General features: G+C 43.7%; 1 protein-coding gene across 2 annotated transcripts in view; it reads left to right on the top strand.

Annotated features, from left to right (window-relative positions):
- SWAP70 (switching B cell complex subunit SWAP70) overlaps positions 1-21668 on the top strand; it is a 36340-nt gene extending 14672 nt beyond the window's left edge. For both annotated transcript variants that reach the window (XM_058806373.1, XM_058806374.1), the window contains exons 4-12: positions 7070-7297; positions 9879-10025; positions 10280-10388; positions 11630-11811; positions 15525-15632; positions 16798-16964; positions 17699-17897; positions 19238-19334; positions 19656-21668. In XM_058806373.1, the coding sequence (XP_058662356.1) occupies positions 7070-7297; positions 9879-10025; positions 10280-10388; positions 11630-11811; positions 15525-15632; positions 16798-16964; positions 17699-17897; positions 19238-19334; positions 19656-19771 (1353 nt within the window). In that variant the 3' untranslated portion in view covers positions 19772-21668. The remainder of the gene's footprint in view (positions 1-7069; positions 7298-9878; positions 10026-10279; positions 10389-11629; positions 11812-15524; positions 15633-16797; positions 16965-17698; positions 17898-19237; positions 19335-19655) is intronic.
- The last annotated feature ends 5156 nt before the right edge of the window (positions 21669-26824 follow it).

The following is a 26824-nucleotide window of genomic DNA, read 5'->3' as shown; positions in this document are numbered from 1 at the left end:
AGCAAGATTTTGGTATCTCCCCTTCGGGATGGGTGGGGAAAGAAGCAGAAAGATCAGAACTGTTGGCATAAATAACCCCTTGCAAAACTGTGTATGCAAATCTCAGGGGTTTGCAGTTCAGCACTGGAGGATGGAATAATAAATATTTGCAAGTGTTGAACAGCCAGGGATCAAAACAGTCTGATTAACATGGTACTCACAACATAACTGTTGGACTCCAAGGTGTTGTGCCAAACCCTCCAGTACAGATAGCTCTCCTATCAAAATAAACTCTTCAGTTTTGCTTTCTCACTCACTTTTTAGCAGGACACTTTCACTCTGCACATTTCTAGTTTTTGCCAGACTGACCCATGCCAAGGCTCTACCTGGCATGCTGTATTCCCATGAGAAATGAGACAGTCTTCTTGCTTGCTGTCCCATTTGTTTCTGTTGGTTCTGGGAAGCAGGGATCATGGTTATAAAAGCTAAGACACCTCCTTTCTTAGTGCTGCTATATTTGGCTTGGTAGGTCAGAGCCACTAAAAGATGCCAAAACTGGGATTGAAATCCATGTCTCTGGTTTGTCACTGTGTCCTGCTGTGCAGCCTGGCTTACCTGTGGGCAGACATTTCACATCTCCTGCATTGCTGGCATGGTTAAAAGCTTCAGCCCTGCCAGTTCTGGGGTGTTGCTCCCCACTCCTTGTCCACCAAGGAAGCCCCAGATTGGTGCTGCCTTCTGTGGCTGCTGCCAGGTAATGGCAGAGTGTTGGCAGATGTGCTGCAGAGTCAGCACTGAGCTGAGAATTTCCTGATTCCCAGATTTTGTATGTGCTGTTGTTTGCTTTCCTTCCCATCCTTCATGTCCAGGTTAACCTGTACTGCTCTTCTACTTGGATTATTTTAAAAACTCTGATTGTGGATCTGTATCTGCATCTCCTTGATTACAGCAAGATTTAAATTGTGCAATATGTTTAAAGAAAGCCTACAGAGCCTGACTGATAAAGAAAGGCTGCTCTGTTCTTATCATATACAATGCCTGTATTCACTCCACCTTCCCTCAGACCACACAGGTAATGTAATCAGCCACTGCAGGAATGCTGCCTGTTGAACTCACTCCTTTCTGCTTTGCACTGCTCCTGCATCAGGTTCTCTGTACTTCTGGAAAATTTCCCATTTACTCATCTGCTCTCTGCACAAAATTCCCAAAGTAAAAATGCAAAGTCTCAGTTTCAGCCAGTTTTGCTTTTTCTCAGATGTTTTGTATCTGCCTTTTTTTACAAAATGCCTTGCAGGTCATGTGTACAGCGAGGGGATTTCTGTGAAGTGAAGGAGAGGAGGAGGGGGATGGAAGCCCAGCTGTTTGTTCTGTTGATGTTTTGCTGAGAGCAGTGTAAACCTCTCATGTGTGACTACCCTTCCCACCCAGGGAGCAGGCTCTCCTGCCCTACCCTGCTCTAATCCTTGGCTGAGAATATTGCAACACACCATCCTCTGCAGTTCTGGCTCAGAGATCCAGCTGTTTGTGTGGCATCCAGCTATTCCCCCTCCTGCCTCCCTTCCACTTGTTGGCTTTTGTTTTGGTTTTTTTGTTTGTTTGTTTCTTTTCCACTTTATAAATAACTGAGAAACTTGCCACGTGCTTTCAGTTTGGAAGGGTGATCCCTTGAAGATTTTTGCATCCTATCTTGAAAATTACAAGACTTCTTTTTGTCTCCAGTGAATGTATTAACACAACTTCATGTGGCTGTAAGGATGCCTTTTCTTCCTCCTTGGAGCAGCTGCTCTTTGAAACATGCAGTCTGAATTTCCTCCTTTTTTTTTTTTTTTCCTTTCTTTTTACAATTTTAAAATGAGATTAGTGGTTTCTGCTGTCACTTCATAGATTCCATATCTCATATCTGAAAAAACCTCCTGCTTGAGTGCAGTTTCACCTTATTTGCACTATGCTGACTAAATATTGAAGCCACTGTCTTTCCTTCTTGCCCATGTCATGTACTTTTGCACTGCTGCTGCTGTGCTGGGCCTTTCCTTTTGGACAGCTGAATGTGGCAGGGCTGTTACCCCCAGCTACAAAGTGTAGTACTACAAAGTGTAAGTCTTGATTCCCTGCCCAAGGGTTCAATGGGCAGCAAGTGGGGAATGGCTGCAGTTCATCCAGAGAAGGGAGAAGAGGCTACTTTGGAAAGGATTCAGAGATGCAGGCTGAGAAGAGCTTTAGGCAGAGCAGGGTGAGGAAAGGAGCTACCAGGAGAGCATCTGAAAGCAGTGGAGAGGTGGTGCAAGGGCCAGAAGCTGCTTATTCAGCAGAGGCCAGGCTGAAAGCCAGAGGCAGGACTGGCCCGTGCTCCTCACCTGCCCTGGAAGGTGGGATGCTAGGAAGGGATTGGGGTGGGGTGTGCAGTTTTGGAATGTGACTTCAAACTTGAGAGGATCCCTCTGTGTTACAGGGAGAAGTCAGGTGACAACAGAGACAGGAGACACAGAGACAGACGGTTACAGGGGGCAGTGGGCACAGCCGGGAATGGCCTTGCACTCCAGTGTTCCTTCTGCTGCCTACTGGTGGGCAGCTGAGAGCCCTTGGAAGAGCTGGGAAGGAGCAGAGATCCATGAATGTCTATTTTGCAAAGGTGCTCATGTGCTAAGGCAGAAAGCAGGGACTGCCTGGGAGCTCCTTCCCCTCCCCACAGCCAGATTTTCCATTAGATCATCTGAGATGCAGACATCCAAGTGTGTGTTTCCTTCAGCTCTTGCTGGCATTACCTCTTCCATGAGAAGGAAAAAAGGTGGAGAGAACTGAATCCATAAGAGGAGAAATATTTCTCTTTGTCATGAGCTTTCCTTACAAGTCACCTCTTAGTTGTTACAGACTCATTTGTGTGTCTTGGTAATTTTTAACCAGACATTTTCTGTTTCATAAAAAGGTTTTCAGGCACTTCCCCTTTCTTATTTCTGGACATGTGACTGCAGCCTTGGGAATGCTTTATCGTTGAGAGCTGTGGTGTGTGGTTAGTTGTGTTTCTGGGCCATTCTTCGTGGTGAAACTCAGAGATACACACACTGCAAGCTGCATACTCAGTGTTGTAATCCATTGTTCACAGTTTGTTTCAAATAAACCAAACATATTTGCTGCTTTTGGCTTAGTGAGGAAAAATTGTACAGTCATTTTTCACTTGTCCTGTATTCTTCAAATTTATTAACAGATGGCATTTCTAATCCTCCTAAGATGAGTAACTCTTACGTGGCTTTTTGTGCATGTCAGAATGAGGTGATGTTTTCTTAGCCTGGGGAGGTGAGAATCTGATCCAGTGGTGATTCTTTTGGAGTGTGTTTGTATGGCCATGTTCGCTTCCTTGTTGTGCATTCTAGTACCAGAAACTGAAAGAATGAATGAAATACTGGGAATTGACCCTTGGCCCTTCAGAAACGACATTGAAACTGATATAAAGAGAATGAAAGCTGCTTGTGTGGGGTTTTAATTGACTCATGATCTCTAAAAGTTGATGACAGTGGTTAGGAAGATTTTTAGTCACTTGGTTAGGAGGACTTGCTATTCCCATTTCACTGCCTTCTTCCTTGGCTGCTGCATGAAGTAGTTTTCAGCTCACACAGCAGGTTGTTTCTTGAGTTCACCTTTACTATACATCACTTAACACTGATTAAATATTAAAAAAAAAAGAAAGCAGGTAGTGGCTTACACTGGATAATGAATACAGTTTTGCTGGTGGAAAGGAAGAAACAATTATTGACTTAAAAGTAAGTGATGTTCTGATGGGATGAAGAAAATGAGTTGATGATGACTTTGAGAGGGGCTATGACTGCTTTCAAGGCTGTGGCCCAGTAACATACATTCCCACAAATTTTTGTGCAATGTGAGTGGACTTTTAACATCTGCTGTGTTAATATCACAAACCTTATTTGAATAGTGTGAACCAGAATAGCCTTGTCTGCTGTGCTCTGCTGGGCATGAAGACCTCCTTGGCATTCTTTTTCTCATTCTAAGAGACCCACTCATATAATCAGAAATATTTGTGAAAAATCTGATGCTTCAGTCCCTGTGGAAGCAGGAGTACCTGGAAGAGGAAAGCAAATAGACACTGAAACATGGGGAAAATAAAGCGCCCTCTGAAACAAGCTCCCAAACAGATTCGTGTTAGAGCTCTGTTCTTTGTTACTATTTTTGATTTCTCTTGGCAAAATTCTGGCTGAAAAGTTTGAGATGGAAGCTGGTTTTGGTAGTGTGGGTCCCTACTGGTGTGTGTAGTGTTAACAACTCCCTGGTATTTTTGCACCTGTATTTTGCATACTTTTGACCTGAAAGCAAGGCCCTGTTAAAATAGCAGCAAACGTTGCTTCACTTTTGATTTTTAGCCACAAGAGTAGTTTATGTTTGAGACAGGAGACTTAATTTGTCAGTTATTTGCTGGGTTGGCATGTCTCTGTGGAGGAGGGGAAATGTCATTTGCTCTCAGGGTTCCTCATTTGAGCACCTAATGGGTGGTTGCTATTTGCTTTCACACTGCTGCAACTTATTTCTTTGTATTTACCTCATACTTCCATTTTCATACTGTGCAAAAGTCATTGTTGCTGTTGAGCAGATAGATCAGATAAACCTTTTCTGGCAACTTTGGTTAGCCACGTATGTGACTGAATTCAAGATAAACCTTTAATTTTTTTTTAATTTTAGAAATTGAATTGTAACATGCACAGGCCATTTTTCAGTTAAGAAGAGTTAATGTAGTTCAAAATAATGAGTATTTTATGTACTTTGGTGAGGTTGTGGTATATTTGTATTCATGTAAGTGACTTGTAGGTGAGGGTTGACAGACTTAAATGGTTAAATCTAATCTATGAACCAAAAAAAGATAAAGTGTGTACAAATGACAGTAAAGGAAACAATGCGTTGACTTATTTTTAGTGTATTCTATGATAACATGTACTAGCCAAGAGTTCTGCATTGCATCATTTCCAGACCATTAGTTTGATCCACATTTTATTTATATGGCTTGAGCAAAGATGGGGAAAAATTATTCTGATGTGCTCTTTGTGTGTGTGTTCCATTGTCTGCAGGTGAGACCTGATACTTTTAGATAATTAACCAAAGGAATTTGAGAGTTTGAGACCTTAAGTTGCCATGCCTCAAGCAGTGTAAGAGGTTGTGAAATTCTGGAACAATGAATTTTATAGTTGGAGTTCTTTTTTTTTTTTTTTTTTAATTACTATTTGTAGCATTTTGGCAGATATGTTATCTACCTAATTAAGTCTGAATTATTTTAGCTTTCTTTCCAGTTAAAGTCCAGGATCATAGTTCAGGACTGATGCTGCTCAAAGGGAATGAGCAGACAGGCAGAATGTGTTTTGAACATGGGTAAAAAAATCAAGGTTTTTGGAGGTTTGAAACAGCTTTTCAGTGCTCCTGTTCTTGCACTCTGTGAACGCTTTTTTTGGGTTGGGTTTTTTTTTTTTCCTATAAAACATGTCTGGAGTAGGAAGTAAGCTGCTTCCTGCCAGTAACTGAATACTGAGGATTTATGGTAGTCAATGCTTGAAAACCTTGAATTGTCTTTTTAACGTAAGGATTTTGGAGAGTGAAAATCAGCAAAGCTTATTTTAAAGACTGAATTGGAATGCCACTTCTGCAGAGGCCTCTGTTTGACCTTATCTTTGCTGGTAAGAACTGCACGAGGGGCTAAAACTTACTGAAGTGTCTTACTTGGTAAGGCTGACCTGAAAAACAATGCTCTCCACAATTTCTGGAGGCACATTCTGTGCCTGGCTGGGCTGTCTTCTCCTAAGAGAGACTTGAGGAGGATGTGCCAGGCACAACTTGGAGGTGTGTGCCCTTCCAGCTCATTCAGAGGAGCAGGACTTTCCTCCTGGTGCTGCAGCAGCTTTGCAGCTTCTCCTTTTGCTGCAGCATTACCACATGCCCTGGAGCAGGGGCTGTGACACCAAGAGTCACTGAGCTGAAATAGTGGGAAAAGCACATCCCTCTGGGGATTTGGGATTTACTGTGCTACTGCACACTTGTGTTTCCTGACCGCAGGCATGGGGGAAAGGAAGGGATTTGGCTGTTGGAGGGGAAACAGCAGCCACAATATATTGAGGCCTGGGAGTCCTTGTGGTGAAATGTGTGGGGGACAAAAACACTTCTTTATTTCTTTGTACTCCCAGATCTCTTGCATAGGGACTCAAAAGCCTATTAGACCAGCTATTAGATTCAGATCTCTGAGTTGTAGCAGGAAGGGCCTCACCTATTATTTCATTTAGAGAGTCATTAAAAGCATTTTGCATGTCCTCAAAGCTGCAGGTGGGTTTACTTTAAAATAATGCAAATGAACATTGATGAGTTTAAAACCAACAGAAAAAAAAACAGACTAAAGAGCCCCAGCCTTCTTTGCTTCTTTTTCATTCTTGTGTTTGTTTTGACTGGTGTTACTGGTTGTTGCTGTCCTGTGCATGGTAATGCTTGCAGAGTGATGAAAGATGGAAGGACAAGGAGAATTTATTTGGGAAACAAAAGCAGATGTGAAAGATTTCTTTTATTTCCTTTGATACAACTGTCAGTATTGTGTCCAGGGATGGAGTTCTTGAGAGCTAGAGAATAGGGGTAAGGTGTAGATCATACCATGGTCATTTTTCATTTTACTTCTAGTCCAAACAGCCTTCTTTTCTTTTTTTTTTTTTTTTTTTTTTTTTTTTTTTTTTTATTTGTTTGCTTTTTTTCTTACAAAATACTTTCCGAAGCTTCTTGCTTTCTCACCCTTCAGTCATTCACAGTTTGGAAGCTGTTGCAGGGAAGGTCCCATGTGTTCTGTAGGAATCTGAAATATTAAATGAGGCTGTCAGGTTCAATTCTTTGTTTTCATGTGAAGAGAGTAGCTGAGGGGATGGGCTTGGCAGTGAAGAGTTCAGCTGGGACAGGAGTTTAAAACCTTTGTTAATTGAACCACCTACGTTTGGGGGCCTACATGTGAGCATGGGAAACTTGCTGTAATGGGAGTCTCTGGAGAAGCTTCCTTTACAGCTCTCAAACACTTGCAAATGTGTTTTTCTGCAAATGATGGATTTCTGCTTGTGTTTCTGCACAGATTGAATATTTACTGAAGAAGATCACGGAAGCCATGGGAGCAGGCTGGCAGCAGGAGCAGTTTGACCATTACAAGGTTGCTCTCAACACCAGTCGAGAGGGACTCTCGGCGTGGGAGCTGATCGAGCTCATCGGGAGTGGGCAGTTCAGTAAAGGAATGGACAGACAGACAGTGTCCATGGCAATCAATGAGGTCTTTAATGAGCTGATTCTAGATGTACTCAAGCAGGTAAGAACCACAGAGAACCAATGTTTTAAAGTAGACTTGTTTATTGCTTTAGTTAGAAAATGTTCAATTTGTGCTCAAATTTCTTTATCCTATTGAATAATGAACAGGAGGAAATTTGGTAAATTATCTGTAAGGGTTCTTTAATATGAGCTTATTTTTATAAAAGAAATTGTCCTGTTGTTCAGATTGTTGTAATTGTAGCAGTATTATGAATGAGTTGCTCCTTGGGAGAGTTTGCTTTTAGAAAGTGAAAGAAGTGGGCTCTGACTTGAAATATTACCTTTTTTACACTAGTACCAGCTGCTTGTTAGTTCACAAAATAGCTGCATCATGCTCTCAGTTCTGTTTACAGCTCTTCAGTCTTTGGAAATGCTTTTCTATAGTTTCAGTTATGCTATAGGAAATGTAGCTGTGCTGGACACAACCTCTATGTTTAAACAAGGGGGTCTGGACCAGGGTATTTTGGCTTCTCAAGTGCCCCACTTCAGCAGGGCAGAAAGGTGTGCAAGAGCTCCAGAGGGCTGTCCCTTCTTGTTCTGCTTAGCAGGCTACATGACTGACAACTTATTTACCTGCACTCTGACTCCAGAAATCATGCTGGCCTTTGTATTCTTAGCAAACTTCTTTCTACAGGTTTCCAGTGACTGGATTATCAGTTTAGGAATGCCTTTAAAAACTGCATTTCTTTCATGGGAATTTGAAGTACCACAGGGACCTGAGGGCTCACAGCAGAGTTTACCTAGACAGCTCTTTAAAATTGATTTTTACCTGACAAGAGAATTTTTTTCATCTTTGATTTCTTGGTGAGGAGAGAAACAAAGGATGTCTTGGCAGGCTTTCCTAAGCTGTTCTGAAGAAACCATCAGAAGGTCTTGGCACAGGAAATTCTTTCAGAATACCCGCAGAACAATGCAAAAGTCTATTTTTGTTAACTGCTGGTTGCCTGTTGGAGGTGAGGGCTGGGGACACACACACGTAAAGTCAGTTGAGGGCAAAATGAAGTCAATCTGCTGTTTGGTACCATGAAAATAAATTAACCAGTGTCCGTTCAATCCTACTTGAAACTTGTGAGGAAATCTGATTTCTTTTCAGTTTTGATAGTGCATTGTGTGTCTTCCCCACACCTTTATTTTTGTTGTTTGTTTTGTGTCTCCTTTCTTTCCTCTCCTGGTGCCTGGGCTTCTTTCTCAAGGATGTCTGAGTGCCTTTGAATGGTTCCTTGGCACTTAAAAATAGTTTGTGTCAAGATTTGGCCCTGTGCCTCCTGGGCAGTTTGGACACTTACTGGCCTGGTGGAGGGCAGAGTTCTGTGTGATTTCAGTATCCTCACACCTTGTTGATTCACAGAATTGTCCTGTTTATTGCAGTAATCACATAATTGCTTCAAGGTATTAATTAATCACACATGGTGTCATAACCAAGCGTCGTGCTACCCTTTTTATTGAACACATCCTGGATCTGTAAGGCTTACAGAGGGTAGCAGCAATAGTTAAATTTGTGGTATTTAATGTTCTGAAAGATGTGTCCTTTGTGTGATGGTTGGTGTGAAAAAGCTCCTGCTTTTCAAGAGCTCTCAATGGGTTCTTGGAAGGTGAAAGGCAGCTGGTACTGAAATAATAGGTAAATATGTTGCAGAAATTTGAGGGGAAAGTATTAGTCTGACTTGGCTTTGAAAGCAAATTTGGTAATTCAGGAAAGGAAAAAAAACCCTGGCTATGACTTAGACTGTGCAAAGCATGAAAGATTGAAGCTGCAGGAGTCCTTCACATGACCTTGCAACCAGCCAGATCTCAGCCCCGAGTGTGGGGGTGGCAGACAAAGCTGTGCATTCCTGGTGTGGAGCAGGGGAGTGGGATGGCACCTGGGAATAGGCATGGCCTTGGCTCTGGACACGTTTCAGTGGCTGGAGAAGCTGAGCACAGATAAGCTCTATGTGTAGGGGTGGCTTGGGTTTCTCCTTGGTTTGGTTTGTTTTTTAAACAAGAAAGCTTCTTCAACTGTTCTGAATGTTTTCTTACCCCTCAGACCTGTAGAGAAAGATATCTTTGGATTCAATATGCCACAGCACATTTCTTTTTATATATATATATTTAATACAAGCACATTTGCTATATATATATATATATATATGTATGTATATGTATATATATATGTATATATTTTATATATATATATACACACACACACACCAGTTATAGATGAAAGTAGATTAAAGCCATTACAGAAAAATGTTCCATGGTCTTCTTTCCAACTTCTTCATCCTCTTAATCTGGAATACTCTGGATACAGAGTATACTTTCTATATGACTTGTTCATAGCTTATATTGATGTTGGTGTTTCAGTTTTATCTGTGATTTGACTTTTTTGGAAGTTAACTGTCAGACAAGAGTATGTAAGTATTTGGGGAATATGATTACAGAAATGGAAGGTACAACTGAAATACTGACTAACTTTGAAATTGTTTGGGGCTATGAGGTAACTTTTCTGTGGGCTTTATTGGGTCTTTACATCTTTACATAACCAAAAGACCAGATGGTTCAGCAGAGGACAGGCATTTCAGCTGCTCTCTTGCTTTTAACAGGGCTACCTGCTGAAAAAGGGTCACAAGCGGAAAAATTGGATGGAACGATGGTTTGTGCTAAAACCCAATATTATTTCCTACTATGTAAGTGAAGATTTAAAGGAAAAGAAGGGAGACATCATACTGGATGGCAACTGTTGTGTAGAGGTAAAAGCACTCCAAAACCAGTGTATGTTTCTAAAGATCAGAGTGAATCCTTTTTTGTGTGTGGGATTGACTCCTGGTATCTTTTAACAGAGCTTTTTTACTTCATATGACACCAGCTCATAAACACCCTTTTAATAAATGCTCTTAGTGCTGGTATTTGTATCTCTGTGACACATAAGTGCATAAATGCTATTTGACTTTATAACTTAGATTTCAGTGTTTGCAAAGCTAATCTTTATTGTTACCCGTTCTAGGCCTTGCCTGACAAAGATGGAAAGAAATGCCTTTTCCTCATCAAATGTCTTGATAAAACCTTTGAGATCAGTGCCTCTGATAAAAAGAAGAAGCAGGAATGGATTCAAGGTGAGGTTTCAAAAGTGCTAGTTATGTGAAAGTTAAGGTCAGTGGAATTCTTACAGCAGTGCTTTGTTCAAATTTGAAATTCATAGTCTTGTGATTTTTTGATATCTCTGTTTTGGGCACATCTGTTTTGGGATCTTTAAGGGGTCTGAGACTCAGGATCCGCATAAGGGAAATCAGTTTTTGTCATGTAGGTGCCTCCATTCAGGCAGCCATAACCAAAATGAAATGGTTGTTACTGTTGTTTTTTATATTGACTGTACTTCTAGGGATGGGGAAGGGAAGCAGTTTTGTAAATCATTGCTTTTGGGGAGAAGGGGAAAGCTTGTTCATTTTGGCACTGTAAAATACTGGCTTTGGTTGTACAGTGCTGCTTGAAGTAGCATGGTTTGGTGAGCTGAGGGTAAAGCTGGGAATTAGGGCTTGCTTTTCTATTCCCACAGTAAAGGTGTTCCTCCTGTGAGACCTTCCCAGGTATGTGATGGGTACATCCATCTGCAGAGTGAGGTAGAAGCCCTTGCAAAGCTGTTGTTGCCAATGCCATTGAAGAATGTGCAGCAGTTAAATATTTGGGGCTGTGGGCTTTCATCTTCCCTCTTTACCTGCAGCATGTGTTTATTGCACCAAAGTCAGGTGTATGATGAATGATTCAAAAGGAGACTTTTTTCATGGTTGTGGTATGTGAATAAAATACCAAAATCATCTGCCACTCCTCAGCTTTGCTGTCTGAAATATTTTGTCACTGTATGTAAGTGAATGAGAGGTACTGTCTTACTGGGAGAAGTTTTCCCTTGGAGTATCTGTAAGAATTCAGGGTTTAAGGTTGGCTCTAGGGAAGACAGGTAACACTTTACTCCTTGGTAAGTTACTGAGTCTAGGTAGTAAGAAATCCTCAAGTGTTGGGTTTTTTGTTGCAGCCGGGTGTATGAGTGACTCCTATGTCCATAGCCTGTTACAAATCAATATTGGAATTGACATAGTGCAGTGGAATTGCATTATGTCAATTGCGTTAGACCTATCCTTGTGGCACACAGCCAGCACTGAGAGCTAAGTGCCTTTCACTTCTGTCAGCACACCTTTGTGCTGACAGCCAGCCTGATGAGAATTAGGACGACTGACAGCAGTGCTTCTGATTTAAAAACCCATTGAAAAATCCCCAACCCCACAGCCAGCAGAGCACAGCACTGCAAGAGTCTACCCAGAGAGTTGAGCACTGCCCTTCCCGGTTCCCTCTGTCCCTGCAGCCATCCAGAGCACGGTGAGCCTGCTGCGGGCGGGCAGCGCTCCCCCGCACAAGGAGGCGCGGCAGAAGCGCAAGGAGCTGCGCCAGAAGCTGCAGGCGGAGCAGGAGGAGCTGGAGCGGCAGATGAGGGAGCTGCAGGCGGCCAACGAGAACAAGCAGAAGGAGCTGGAGACCGTGCGCAAGGTGGGAGCGGAGTGCCGGGATTCCAGCCTGGAGCTCAGTGCCTGTGGCTGGGCTGGGCCCAAAGCTCAGTGCCTGTGGCTGGGCATCTCTGTGCTGTTCAGGCACATGGAGCAGACTCCTCCAGGGCAGCTGTGCTTGTTTCAAACCCCTGTACTGAGCAGTCTGGTGAAAAAGAACCTGCCAGCTCTGTGGATGGTGTCTGCAGACAGGAGAGACCAATATTTTCAGTTGCTTTTGGGCTTTTTGTTTTCTTTTTCTGACAGACACGTATGTCAAACATGGGGCTTGCTATGAAGATTTTCTTCTATAGTTTACCCAAGTTTTGTTATGGTATTTGTATGTTTATGGGAACTCTTCTCACAGATGAATTTCTATAACTTCTATTTTTAAAAACAAAATATGGCTTTTCTTACCTTTAGTGTGGGGTGTGTCTTGAGCACAGCTTAGAGCTCAATATTCTAATTCAAGCCCTCCCCACTTGCTGCCTTACATTTTGGCTGCTGAGTCCCTGCTGCTAGAGCAGTCCAGGTCTTCCTTTGTTTACTCTACATGTCTCCACTACCTCCCTAAATTAATGTAAGTTTTTTGCATTCCCATTTAGGACAAATCTGTATCAATGCTTGAGTTTTTCATAAATAAACCCCACCAGTTTAAGCCCTTAGGAAACACTTCAGTGATCTTTGCAGCTATAAATATTGTGAGGGCATTTAGGGTTTTAAGTCTAGAAAGCTAACAAAATTTTTAAAACCCACAATTTTAAAGTCTTGTCATTGTCACAATTTGTTGCAAGGAGAAATTTGTCTTTTTTAAAATTAGTCTTGCACTGACAATCCTGATGTAGATATTATTCTGTTTGTCTTAAATGGAGTCTGACAGTGGAAAACCATCTTTAAATTTAATTTTGGCACCTGTAGTCTGCCATGTGTTTAAGATTCAGAATGCAAAATAGTCAATAAAGGATAGCCTATGTTACCTTCTACTGCTAAGTAATGTACCCATTAACAGAAATAATAAGGTTGGATTTCTGCATTGTTTAGTGCATGGAAAATATTTAGGGAGGAAGACAACATGAGAGCAGCCCCAAAGGAGCAGGAGGATCTTGGCAGGGTCCAGGGAGTTTCATAAAAATCACTGTGGGTAAACTAAAGAGAGTTGTGGCCAGAAGCATCTTTTGAAGTGGGCTGGATTAAAATGATTTCTCAAGGAAGGTGTCTTAGGCTGTGACATGAACTACTGCACTTTGCCTAGGTGGAACTAGGGGGGAGGCACATTGTTGGAGGAACTGAAAGGGTTTGATTAGTTAGAAAACTGTTCTTCAAGGAAAGGGCTTTGTAAATGCTTCAGGAAACTGGATTGTTCTGGGAAGCTCAGAAGTTGATTTGCTGCTGATGGCAGTGAGCCACCATTTATGCAGCATCTGCCAAAGTGCACTCTGGGACTGGTTTGTATTCTGGTAGCTCCTGCAGTAGAGTATTCCAAAAGAATAAATGCTTTTGTCTAAAATAGATTTTTTTTCATATTTTTACTGGAATTTTGACATGTGCACATTGAACAGACAGGAAGGTAAGTTTTTCCTTGTGTGAGAGCATGCACAAGACATGTGACCCTTTTTGTTTCAGTTTGGGGTCTTGCATGGCCTTTGGGGACTCTGTGCTGTCTGTGCCTGCTGGAATGGTGTGTTCCTGTTCTCTCCCCCCTCCAACACTTGTGGCTTTTCCCTGAAGTGCACAGTTCCCAGTAACCTGACCTGCTGGGAATGGTTTTGTGGATGAAGCAGGGAATTGCTGATACTGAGTGGACAAAGATAATTTTCTTGTTGGCTCTCTGGCCATGGCCTGGCACCCACCTGTGGTGGTTTGCAGTGGTCCCAGGACGAAGGAAGAGACGAGGATTTTACTCCATGTTTCAGAAGGCTGATTTATTATTTTATGATATATATATTATATTAAAACTATACTAAAAGAATAGAAGAAAATTTCATCAGAAGGCTGGCAAGGAATAGAAAAAGGAATGATAACAAAAGCTTGTGACTCTCAGAGAGTCTGAGCCAGCTGAGTGTGATTGGCCATTAATTAGAAACAACCACATGAGACCAATCACAGACCCACCTGTTGCATTCCACAGCAGCAGATAATAATTGTTTACATTTTGTTCTTGAGGCCTCTCAGCTTCTCAGGAGAAAAAATCCTAAGGAAAGGATTTTTCATAAAATGTCTGTGACACCCACCCTTGCCTGTGACTCTGCACATTCACCCTCTCAGCTCAGTATTGGCAATGTTTGTTTAATTTCAGAGTGGGGAAGGAAATCTAGAGGAGATTTCACTTAAATAGGTATCTTGGATTTGATTGCAATGACATGCTTTTGAATGCCCTGGCAGAGGAAGAATGCTGCTTCTCAAACACTGGCATCATTAATTCCTTGCAAAGGAGAGCAGTTCTGTGCTGTGTTCTGCAACATAAACCCAGAAACCTGAACCTTCTCCTTCACTTCTCATCTGAGACCAGAGTGGTACTACAAGCATGTAAAAGAGTGAAAGTTGTAGCTTGGCAGTTTTAATCATTGGAGCATCTCATTGGTTCATCTAGGTTGGTGAGGGAGGGTGGTTTTCAAGGTAGTACCTTCAGGAGCATGACAGAATCACAGAAAGGTTTGGTTTGGAAGGGACCTTAAAGATCCTCCAGTTCCAGTCCCCCTGCTGTGGGCAGAGGCACCTTCCACTACAACAGGGTGCTCCAAGGCCCATCCAGCCTGGCCTTGAACACTCCAGGGATGAGGCATCCACAGCTTCTCTGTCCCTGTGTCACCTCCTCTGGGCTTGCTTCAACAGGTCCCTGTCATCTTTTTGTTGTGCCCTGCTCTTACTAAAGGTCTGTGGAAGCTATTTCCACAGCCCAGCATATTAAAAACAGCATCAGATAAGTTTCTTAGGAAAATTTTGTGGAAGAATGGTTTTGTTTTCACTACTGGTAAAGTTTAGGCTGGTACTTGAAGATTTCTAATCTTGTGAGGATTGAAATCTTGACGAAAGGAAAAACTGGGACCATATGTGAAATCAAGATGCAGCAAAAGTAAAATAAGATGCAAGAAGGTGGAAAGGTATCAGCAGCTCTTTCCCAGGCCTTACCTAAAGTTCCTCCTAATTTCAAGTGATGATTATGGACCAGGATTTTATTTACCTTACTTGGCAGTTTAGGGGATGTTAGAGGGATGATTCACAATCACTTATTCTAGTCAAAGTTCCTGACACTTCTGCTTTCCCATGGCAATTCAGTGCTTCTCATTTCTGCTTCTGTATGAACTCTGTGCTTGCTGTTATGTTTTCCCTGTTGGAAGTCCTATGCACTCCTGCTTGAAATGTGATTTTTCATGATAGTTTTCTATCCTATTGAGGTAGAGGAGGAAATACAGTGATTTCTATCACTTGAGCAAAGCAGGACTCAGGAAACTTGGAGATAGCCAGGTAATTGCCTTTTCATTGGTAAATTTAAATTGTCTTGTAAACAGTCAAGATAGTAAATTATATTTATAGGCTGTGAATAATCTCAGACATTAAAAAATCCGAACTGGTGCCTTGATGCTTTTGAAGGCTTCCTCCATTTTTTTAAGAACCAAAAATTGCTAGATAAAGTTCCATTCCCTTAAAATAATTTAGTTTTGACAATTTGTTTTCTTCCTTGTTTTCTTCCCCCTACCCCCCACCCTTCTCTTCCAGCAACTGGAAGCAGCAGCTGCTCGTGCTGCTGAGGAGGAGAAGAAAAGGCTTCAGACTCAAGTTGAGTTACAAGATCGCTTCAGTCTGGAGCTGGAGAGAGAAAAAATGGTGAGAAGTGCACGAGGGGTTTTGCTGCTATTCCACATAGGCAGCCATGTGTTCAGCAAGGGCTTCCCTCACAGGCAGCCACTGAAAGGATTCCACAGGTTTTGCAGGAGGCTGGAGAATGGAATCTGTGTTGCATTTATTTGAGATGTAGGAATAAAATACTTTTACTGATGAGTTCAAATACTGGAACAGCTTGGTTACAATTTGTACAGCATTCAAGGTTTAAATATGATTGGAAAATTGGGAAAGAAATAGACTGAAGGATAAATGCAAACTGAAGTTCCCCTTGGAGTTTTCAGAGATGGAGAACCTGAGGCCAGTACTTGCTGTATGGATAAGCAAAATGAATCAGGCATAATCAAAATGCATTTTATGTGTTCCCAGAGCTGTTGCTTTTTAATGCTGTGTGTTTTTTTACAATTATACACACACACAAATATAAAAAATAAAGAAATATTGCTGCTTTACAATACTGTTACTATTCTACTACACTGAGGATTCCCCAAATAACTGATTTTCAGGCTTCAGGGGCTGTGTCAGGTTGTTCTGTTAGCTGGGGAAAAGAAGTAGACAAAGTGATGTGATGGGACATCTCAGGACATGAATGCACACAGTGCTGCTTTATGGGCAGAGCATGAATTCCTGAATACAGTCCCTTTCTGGGTCACTGGGATTTGGGTCAGCTGAGGGGAGCAGCCTGCAGACCAATGGGGCAGGACATTCCAACCCCCTTTATCCATCCTGTGCCATCATCCAGAGACAGAAGTGTGTGAGATACACTGCTGTCAAAGGGGGAGTGAAAACAGTGCCTTTAAAGCAGCCTGACCTTCATGTCTGGCCTCTCCACAACCTTTCTCTTCCTTCACTTGTGTATCTGTAAACTAAGCAACAAGATCAAGCTGACTAAAATTAGGTTTGAATCCCTGTAGAAGTCCTGTGTTGCAGGAAGTAGGTCAATATAAGTGGCCTGTGTTATTATTTATTTTTTTAAATGCTCTTAGTTCCACATCTGCAGATCTAGCCTCAATTTTATCAGTTCTGCTCTGCAGTCAGCAGGAAGAGGTTTGTCTCTGAAAACATGGCCTGAGGGAAAGCTGGCAATTCCTTTAAAAATTGGAAAACTGAGTTGAATGGTAGTTTATGTCTCCCAAATTTGTGCTGCTAGGTAAGACAAAAAATGGAAGAGCAGGTTGCTCAGAAATCATCTGAACTGGAACAGTATTTACAAAGAGTACGTGAACTGGAAGAAATGTACAAGCAGCTCCAGGAGGCACTGGAGGATGAGAAACAGGCACGTCAGGATGAGGAGACTGTGAGGAAACTTCAGGCCAGGTATGGCTTTGACCAGGCGGAGAAGTGTTTGTCCCCCTGCCAGTAGTGGGTGTCTGTGCCCTGCTACTAATGACTGCTTGCCTCTTGGAATGGGGAACTACATTCAAGTCCAAACACAGCGCAGATTTTATTTTTCCTTAAGATATGAAGGCTGAAGCTGCTGTTTATGATTTTTAAAATATGTCTGATTAGCCTTTAGCAGAGGGCAAGCTCAGCAGTTTTGGAAAAGCAGGTGCAGTCATTTTTCCAGGTGTTGTGCATGTCAGCATGTGAAAAACAGAGATCACTCTGTACAGGCTTTTCAGCTGTTTATTTTATAAAGCAGTATTTGTAAAAATGACTTTCTGCTGTATTTTATCACAGGTTTAAACTGTAAGGATAAAGGGTTAAATTTCCTCTTACAGGGGCTTTGTGGAGTGTGGTTTTTCCCTTCATATACTCAGTCCTCCTAAGACAATTAAGATAACTTGTGCATGCCTGTTTCTTCTGGGGCTCTGTGTTGTGTATTTGCATTATTGACTACATTTTCTGAATGGCCCTTTGTAACAGTCAGACTGCCTGCACTGCTGGCATGACACTGAAGGCAAGCCAACAAACAATCACTTTTCCCCTGCTTCCCAAGCTTTTTAAAAAACTATATTCTCTTTCCCCAAAAGAAAAAATTAATTATTTGGCTTCCATGCATGGATACAACTCATGTTAAAGTGCAGTTAACATCACAATCCCCGTTGCAGATTGCTGGAAGAGGAGACAGCAAAGAGAGCTGAACTGGAAAAATGGCATTTGCAGCAGCAACAGACCATTCAGATGACAGAAGCAGAGAAGCAAGAGCTGGAAAACCAGAGAATGATGAAGGAACAGGCTCTTCAAGTGGCCATGGAGCAACTGAAACAACTTGAGTTGGAGAGGAAGGAGGCCCTTGAGCAGTATGAGGTGAGCTGCTCTGGTCATCAACCTCTCATCCCTATCCATAGATTGAATTGGAAGCTCTTCAGTATTATACTTCTTTAAGGGTTAGCATGGCACAAAAGTTGTAAGAGGTAGGTTAGTTGGGTTGGGTGAGTTTTTGTTTTTGTTGGTTTTGTTTCTAGTTTTTACTCTGTTTCTAGCCCAGTAGATACATTTGAAGAAGAGGATCTGTTTCAGACACACCTCTGAACCTCTTTTATTTATTTTTGTCACAATTTGCATGCCGGCCAGCTCAGTCACATCCTGAAATACTCTGTGTACATTTGTTTTCTACTGCAGTCTCAGTTCATGTGCAGTCTCACTGCTGCCATAGCTGGGTGCATTTTGCTTCTGATGTAATTCTCGCAGTGTTTGGATTATGTCATGGCACTGCATTGTCTTCTACAGATGAAAAGTCAGTGTGTTACTGTAGGCACCTACTCCTCCAAAATGTATTTCAGCCCTGGATGGAAGTTAAGGATAGGTAGGAATTAGCTCAGATTCTCAGTGTGCAGCCTTGAGTCCCATAAAGCCAGGCCTGCTCTCTGCTCCACTGAGTGTTTCTGGGGAAGGTCAGTAGTGTTCATGGAAGAAATAAGAGCCAGAGTCCAGCAAGTACAGAGGCTGAAGTGCTGCACACTTCCCAGGGCTAGAGAGGTGTTGATCCTGCATTTATTTAGGTCAGGAAAAAAAGCCTGGCAGGGTTTGTGTTTAGCAGGGGAGGGTGTTTATGGGGTGAGCTCTGAAGGACAAGCCTGTCTCGCCTGGCACAGAACACAAGTGCTGCACTCACTGCAAGCAAGGGCCCAGCTGGGGTGGCTGTGGCCACTTTACAACTTCCCAGGGTGGTGTTACATCTCACAGCATTACAAGATTGCTTCTGGCCAGTACTTGGCTCTTTTTTAGGTGACATCTCAGGCTTTTTGTATGGGAAGCATCATTTACTACTCCAGAGGAATTGCTGAATACAGTAGACATATAAAACCACAAAAAACAAATCCACGAAACAATTATTTTAGAAATAATTAAACATAAATTTTAGCCTTCCATTTAGAATTGCCCAAAAGACCAGTCTAGGCTGAAGAATGAAGACTAGCTTCATTACACAGCTACACAATATTGTAAAACCTTGTTATTTTAGGATTCTGGTTTGTCACCTTTTTTTTGTGGAGTGTGGTGATGACCAAATTACTTAGGATGGTTCCACATTAAACAGAGAGCTGGGGGAATTAGCATGGTTCTGGCTTTTGGTTTGAAAGGTGTTGTATCTTCATATAAAAACAGAGTAAAGCTGTTGTTTTCAAGTGGGCTCTGTCTTGTTTTAGGAGGTTAAGAAGAAGTTGGAAACAGCAGCTAACAACACCAAGAGTTGGAAAGATAAAGTAGCTCATCATGAGGGATTGATTCGACTAATAGAGCCAGGTGAGTTATCAACAGAAGAGTTACAAAAATATGTATTTATTCTGTCTCATGCACTGATATCACTTGGTGGCTTACTGAAGTCTGCCTTTTCCTGTAGTTTACTGGTTCATAGCAGCCTCTAAGTACCAGCCTTTGTGACAACTGCTGATGGGAGCTTCCAAGTCTTTCCCTCTATTGGCCCTACTATAATGATTTTATTATCATTATTGTTTGTTTCTTTTATGTTTAAAACAAAGCAAGGATCAGCCTGAACACTGCATTGCAGGAGTGTGATGTCCCTGTCAGAACTGCCTGTCTCAGGTCTTGCTCTCTGTCTTCCAGGCTCCAAGAATCCTCACTTAATCACAAACTGGGGCCCAGCTGCCTTCACTGAAGCTGAACTGGAGGAGAGACAAAGGAGCTGGAAAGGGAAGAAAGCCACTTCCACTTCAGAGTGACAGTGGCAGCTGACACATGGCCCGGAACAGGAGCCCACCTCCCTCGTTCTGCTTTGCACAGAGCAGCCTCTTGCTTACAGAGTTTAGTTTGCTCAGCAGGTTGGGCCTCTGCTCATGAAATGCTGTTTGCCACGCTGGAGGGTCTGCTCAGAGCTCAGCCATTCCAGTGGGTGGAGTATGACAGGAGTGCTGTTTTCCCTCACTTTTCCAAGACTTTGCAACTGAAAGTTTGTATTGAAACGTAGCTTGTGACAGACAGAGTTGTTCCTATAGTAGCCTGTATCTGACAGCAGCTAACCAGTCAGGCAGCATCACTTTCATTCCAGAAGGTCAGGGAAGCAGTTGTTCTGCTGGTTCAGTTTAGTGTCATTTCAGCCCAAGGTAAATCAGTCCTGGAGGTTGTGTCCAACTCTGAGATGGAGCATTACCTTTCTTTCCTCCTTTTACTTTTGCTGTCCCTCTGTTACTCTCTGCATGGTGCTTCCCTTGGCAAGGGGGGGCTGCCATCACTGGGTGCCTGCTGCCTGCTTGGATTTGGTGTCCCGTTTCCCTCTCTTTGCAGGAATCCAAACAAAAGAACTGGAGATAGGTATGTAGAAAACACTGCTGTAAGACATTTGGAAAAAGTAGTTATGCAAGACTGTTTTTGTACTGTCTTATACCTGAGAAGAGCTAAATTAAGCCTTGAGAGTTCTCTTCATAGTATGAAAGATGAAGTTTTGGCTCAGATTTCTGAAGCAGATCAATGGAAGGTAGTAGCACACACAGGGCAGATAGCTTTTGTGTCAAGGCTGTGTTTGTGCAGGAAATCTGATTATAACATCCCACCATTTTTAGATGGAGCACTGTCTTACTTTTAATTGGAGGCCAGATTAAAAAAATGTAAGAAGAAATGTTTTTTTAAATAAAAGTGATAAATGTGTAGTGAATACTGCTTTAGAAAAAAAAAGTAATTCCTGTCAATAAAATAACTTCACTCTTTCTAGTACCAAGGCTTCCCAAAGAGCCTGCTGTTGTGCCTTACCATTCTCTCCTGGGACAAAGCCAGTTATTTCTGTTTTTGTAGGGGAAAGGAACAAGCCTGTGACTTTGCTTTGCAGCTCTCCCACAGCAGCATTGCTCAGTAAAACAGGATTCCTGCCAGCTTGTACAGACATTTTGAGATGCCCCCTCGAGCAGGTGCCCACTGGTGTGGCTTTGTGAGCAGCTTTGACTGTACCCCGGCCATCCATCCCTCACCTGCTTGTTAGTTCAGCTACATGTTAAATTATTTGTAGTAAATAAGTGAATTTTTCAGGAGGATAAGCAGTGCCTTGCTGTGCAGCACTGTGATACTTGGGTCTTGGAAGAGCAGAAGCTGTACAGAAGTGGTGTCCAGATTTGGAAGTCATGAATAGCATTTTATTTGCCTATTAACTAAGACTCACTCAAATACTGAATCTTTGCAGACATTTATTCTCTGGTTGTATTTTTGTACTAATTGAAATCTTTAATGTTTCAGTAAATGGAGTGCTGATTAGAATGGCAGGAAAATCCAGGATCTTCCTATTTATACTCACTGTACAGGAAAACAGTAGTTACTTAAACTTGATAACAGTGCATTTTTTTTTAATTGATCACATTTACAGAAGCAATGTGAATAAAAAACCCACCCACCTGTAATAGAATTACTAATGTACACAAGGTTAAACTTTGCTAAAGGAGCTGGAATAGTATTTGTAACTACCAAACATCTTATGTGGAGAGCAGAAGGGGTATTGGGGCTAAACTTGTTTAATTTTTCTAACAGTCTTTATTTTGGACAATGTTTTTTTAAGAACACCAAATGCTGCATGTATTCATATTTTTTACTGTTCTTTAGAAATGGCTGTTTAATAAAGTAATATAAAGTCATTTACATTTTGGAATTAATGGATGTCTTGTTGCTGGGTTTCTTTTGGCCTGTTGGAGTTCAGAATCCAGTGACTGTTGTGTGGAGGAAGTTTAATGGTTGGATCAAGGTGATGTTAAAGGCATAATAAAGGCAGTGGTCACACGGTAACACAAACAGCCTTTGTTTTAGCAGCACTCCTGCTCTTAAATGTTCATATTCAGTACTCCTTGCTGCAGGATGGGGCAAGGGCAGAGCAGGCTCAGCAGGGAGCTGTGGGGGCAGACACACAGCAGCCCCTCACAGTGTGTCAGCCCTATCTGTCTGTCTGTCTGTCTGTCTGGCAGAAGAGGAAATGAGATAACGTTCCTTTTAGTTTCGTCGTTTCTGCTTGCTCTGGCAAATCAAAAAAGCTTTGTGTGAAGCCTTGCTCAGTAAAGGTGGGGGGTGTGGTTGGCTTAAAAATTAAACCATTTGCATGCCGAGCAAAAATAGCACTTGAGAATGAGCCCCTTAGAGCGGCACTGAGCAGCATCCCAAGGGCGCCCAGAGCCATGAGTCACTGCCGGGGCATGGAAATCTGCATCCCGCTGTGCCGGCATCTCCTGCTCCCACAAAGCAACGAGCCTGCTCCTGGTCAGGATATCCCGCTGAACTCTGGGGTTAGGGATGCCACTGCTCTGCCCAAGAAGCCCTAACTACACCTCAGGCTTACACAGAGGCCAGGGGAAAGCTGTGCACTTGTTTTTCTCTGCCAGACTGAGGTTTCATTTACTTGCTGCTGCTGGAACAGTCCTGCAAACCACAGCCCCAGTACCGTGCTGTTCCCTCTACAAACAGGATGGGGTTTGGTTTAGGGTTTTTGTTTGTTTTTGTTTTCTTTTCCCTGTGACCATTTTATGGGGCTGATTTATGAGCCGTGCTCACTGGATCACACATTCCCAAACTGTAACAGGCTGGCTTCCAGCAGCTCATGTTACTCCTGTTTCACGGTCCTGCATGAGCGGCCACAAAAGCAAAGCCTCTATGGGGAACAGTGTCTTGGGACAGAATCTGTATCCTGGGAAGGTGGGGAATTGGAAGCAGGTGACCATTAAGGTCCAAAAGAAGCACCTGTTTGGCCCTGTTATTGGCAGGGGGATTGGAAGCAGGTGATCATTGAGGTCCAAAAGAAGCCCTGTTAATGGTAGAGAGATTGGAAGTAGGTGATCACTGAGGTCCAAAAGAAGCCCTGTTAATGGTAGAGAGATTGGAAGCAGGTGATCATTGAGGTCCCTTCCAACCCTAGCCGTCCTGTGGTGCTGTGTCTCAGTCATGCAGGACACCTGGAACAGGAGCTCCACCATCCCTCTCAGTGAAACCGAACAGAAAATAACTGCTCTGATTTTTATCTCAAATATGCGAAGCAGTTTGTAAGCAATTTCTGAGCAAACCGGTGCAGGGCCAGAAGGGGGATATCCACAAGGCCTTTCAGCTGCCTTGGGGCGAGAGGTCATGATTTGTTCCCAAAGGAAGCGGTGCTGAAGGGAGGAAGGTGTGCCGTACGCTTGTCCTCTGAGAATGGCAAATTCCTTTCACACTTAACAAGATTTTTAGGGGCTTTCCTAGTCTCGTGACTTGAGCATTTTGTCTGTGCCTTTGTTTTGGTTTTTTGTATTTTTGTTGTTTGGGGGTTTTTGTTTGGCTTTTTTTGGGTGGTTTTTTTTTTGTTTGTTTGTTTAACAAATCTTTTGGGGTCACTGTGGCAGCCCCCGCGCCGCCCGCCCGGCTGCCCACGCCGGGACACCGAGCGGGGACAGCGGGAGCGCTCCGGGCCGGCCCCGGGGCTGCCTCATCGCTGGGCTCCGGCTGCCACCTCGTGGTGGAGCAGCCCAGCGTCCCTCGATGGTGATCCCGCGGTGCTCCCGGCGTGGCGGTGTCCCGGGACAGCCGCCCTGGGAAAAGCGCCGCGGCTGCGGCACCGCCACCGCCTCCCTGCCCTGGCCACCGCAGCCCTGACCCTGCTCCAGAAGCCCGCAGTTCCTCTGCTAGCTCAGCGTGCCCACAGACATCCCGTCAGCCTGGGAAAAATGGAATTTTTTTTGTTGTTGTTGTTGTTACTACGGGGCTGTGAGCTAATTCAGACATATTTTCCGAACAACCCGCGGACAATGTGCGCAGTGGGATGCAGCATCCCGCAATCTCGCATCTGCAGGCGCAGCTCGGGCTGCCGTGCGGCTTCTCTGAAAGCAGAACAAGGAAAAACGTGCGAGGGAGGTTCCTTCCCTGCACACCGCCTCTGCCCAGGTGCTGTGGGCGCGCCCCGAGGCTGCAGGAGCGGGGCCGAGCCGAGGACGTGCTCAGCATCACGTACTTCCCTTTGGGAGCGGGACTCGGGCTCGCCCCTTCCAGCCACGAACGGGGTGGGCGTGCGTGGGGAGAGGATATCAGCTCATTCATGTGACCGTGAGGGCCAAAATACAATAAAATAGATATAAATAAATATAAAATAAAGTTTAATATATAAAATAAATAAATAAATAATATATATATATATATATATATATATAATAAAATGCAAATAGAAACTTTGTGGCTTCCACACTTACTCTCACAATGAACTCCAACTACCTGGAAATGGCAGGATTCAAATATAGCTGTGCTGTGAGGGCCCTCACAAAGGAGGGATGATGAGGAGGACTCCACTGAAAATAGAAGGCTAGTTAATTACTTTATTATACTATATTATTCTATACATCTAAAACTGAACCTGCCAAGCACTCAGCTCTGCACACCAACTGCACACACTGCACTGAATCTTGTGACTGTCACCCAACAGTCCCAACACACACTCTTGGCACTGATAGGTCAAGGAAACAAAACACCATGACTTTGGGTAAACAATCTCCATGTTGCATTCTACTTTTGCACAAACACAGGCACAGCAAATGATAAGAATTGTGTTTTCTTTCTCTGATGTTCAGACAATGTGAAACCCAGAAATATTCTTGGGAAGAACTGTGCCTTGCTTTTCTCTGTGAAAAGAAATGTGAGGCTACACTCAAAAGTGAAGAAAAGCTCTGTCCTATGGACTGGCTTCCTGGGTGTGCCAAAAGTACCATCCTTTAAAAAAAAAGGAAAGGCCAGTGGTTGTTTTAACACATAAGATGAAATGATGTTTGGCAAATGTAGCTGCATCTCACCTCCAGAAGAAATTAAAATTGGAATGGTGCGATGCAAAACAGTTCAACATCCTGAAAGGCCTTGAGAGGGAGATTCCATGAGGCAGTTTTTAACACCTGTGTGCACAACCCTAGGAGAACCACTTTACAGGAGCCCTTCTCTTGCCTTTTTTCTCATATTTTAGCCTAATTGACAGAGGAAATGTAAAATGATATGAGCAGCAGGGTCAGAGGAAAGCCCATGTATACTGGACAGAATATTGATAACAAGGAAAAAAGAAATCACAATCTCCAGCACAAATGCACTCACTCTCCCCCATAAGCCTTTACTGAGTAGGCTATCAATCCCTTAGTGAATAAAACCAAAAAAACCCTTTCTACCTTACTCAGTGTTCTCACAGCTCACATCACTCTTCTGCCCACCAAAGGGGCTTGATCTACACCAGCTTTGCACACAGTTGTTAAAGTAATTGCTAATTAATAGAGGTGCTTGCTGTGCCTTTAACAGGATCCAGGCACAACAATGTCCTCATGCAAACACTCCTCACCTGCTGTCACTCCTGTTGTTGCACTATTTCTGAGCACACCTCGATATCTCAGATGGGATTGAGAGATCAGGCATAGACATGAGGCAGTTTCAAAAGCAGCCTGGACTTGGTGTTGACACAAATTAGCTGTTTCAATTTGCTGCCTGCCCCAGCAGGAGATTTCTCTTCTCACTCTGAGGAGGCTTGTGCAGCTCAGCCAGGACTCAAAGGGACATGCTGGGGACATGCAGGTCCTCTGGGGTGCTGGTTCTTCAGTCCTGAATGAAAAAAGAAAAAAAAAAACCAAAACAAACCACACTTTAAAAATTTTATTTATGGTCACACTTTACTCAGACATTTTCAGAAAGTGCCTCTCACACTGGGGCTGGTTTTTTGCATTTGGAGCAGTGCAAGGTTGTGTTCTCGGAACCATTTCCTTTGCCAGTGATGCTTTGGGTTGCTTACTCTCCCCATACCATGAAGACAACCACCACATCTCTCTGTGAAGGTGGAACATGCCCCATCTCCAGCCAGGCTTTCCTCCCAGGAAGAAACATCCACGTGGCCATGCTTATTCCTAGACAGGAGGTGGGAAATGATGGGAGCAGGGTACAGCCTGCTCACACCCCCAAAAGCTGAGTGTTGTGGCACTGCTCCCTGTGGGGATGGAGGTGGCACCTTCTGTTTTTGTTGGTTTGCTTTAGTGTGGCCATTGCCTGCCTGTGAGGGCTGCGCCATGTCCAGGGGAGTCTCTGCTGTTTAGTGGAGCTTCCTGGGGAGATGGCTTGCCCAAAACAACCAACACAGGACAGCTGGGCATGGCCCCTGTGGTGAAGGAGAGCCGCCCGCCCGTGCTCCAGCACAGGCTCCTTGCTGTCACCATTACGGATGGCAGGTGCCCAGCCTGCAGTGGCCCTCAGCCACCTCCAGCCAGCAAATCCTTCCTGCCAGCAGCAGAAAATCCAGAGGGTGCATTCCTTGAAATCATACTTCAAGAAGGGGCACAGGCATGGGGTACAAGAACCAGTCAGAGGGGAAGGGACCAGGAAACTCCACCATGGCTGGGCCAGGCTGCTCAGAGCAGCTGTGCCCTGGCTGCAGAGCAGAGACCAGCCCTGCCCAGCTCCAGGGCAGCTCTGTCTCTGCCCCTCAGCCCCCTCTGACCAGTCCTTGCCCCTGGTGTCCCCGGGGCTGCCAGCAAGGCCCGGGTGCTGTGTGCTGCACTCGGGCTGGCACTGAAAGTTCCCGGCTGAGGCCGAGGCCGGGCCTGCTGAGCCCACAGCACCTCCAGGGGAGCAGAGCCACACAGCCACTCTCTGCTCTTCCAGTTTTCCATTCTTTTCTCATTTTCATCGAGCCCCAAGTCCCTACGTGCCGAAGCAGGGTGAGAAGACTGACACGATTTTTCCAAAGCCCCCGGCAAGCAGTGGGACCCGCAGCCCAGGGCCCCGCCAGCTCCTGCCCCGGCAGGCCGGCCAGGCAGCGGCAGCTGCTC

Source organism: Ammospiza caudacuta, chromosome 6, assembly GCF_027887145.1.
Source record: "Ammospiza caudacuta isolate bAmmCau1 chromosome 6, bAmmCau1.pri, whole genome shotgun sequence".
Taxonomy (NCBI): Eukaryota; Metazoa; Chordata; class Aves; order Passeriformes; family Passerellidae; genus Ammospiza; species Ammospiza caudacuta.
This window is presented reverse-complemented; position numbering and strand designations above follow the sequence as displayed.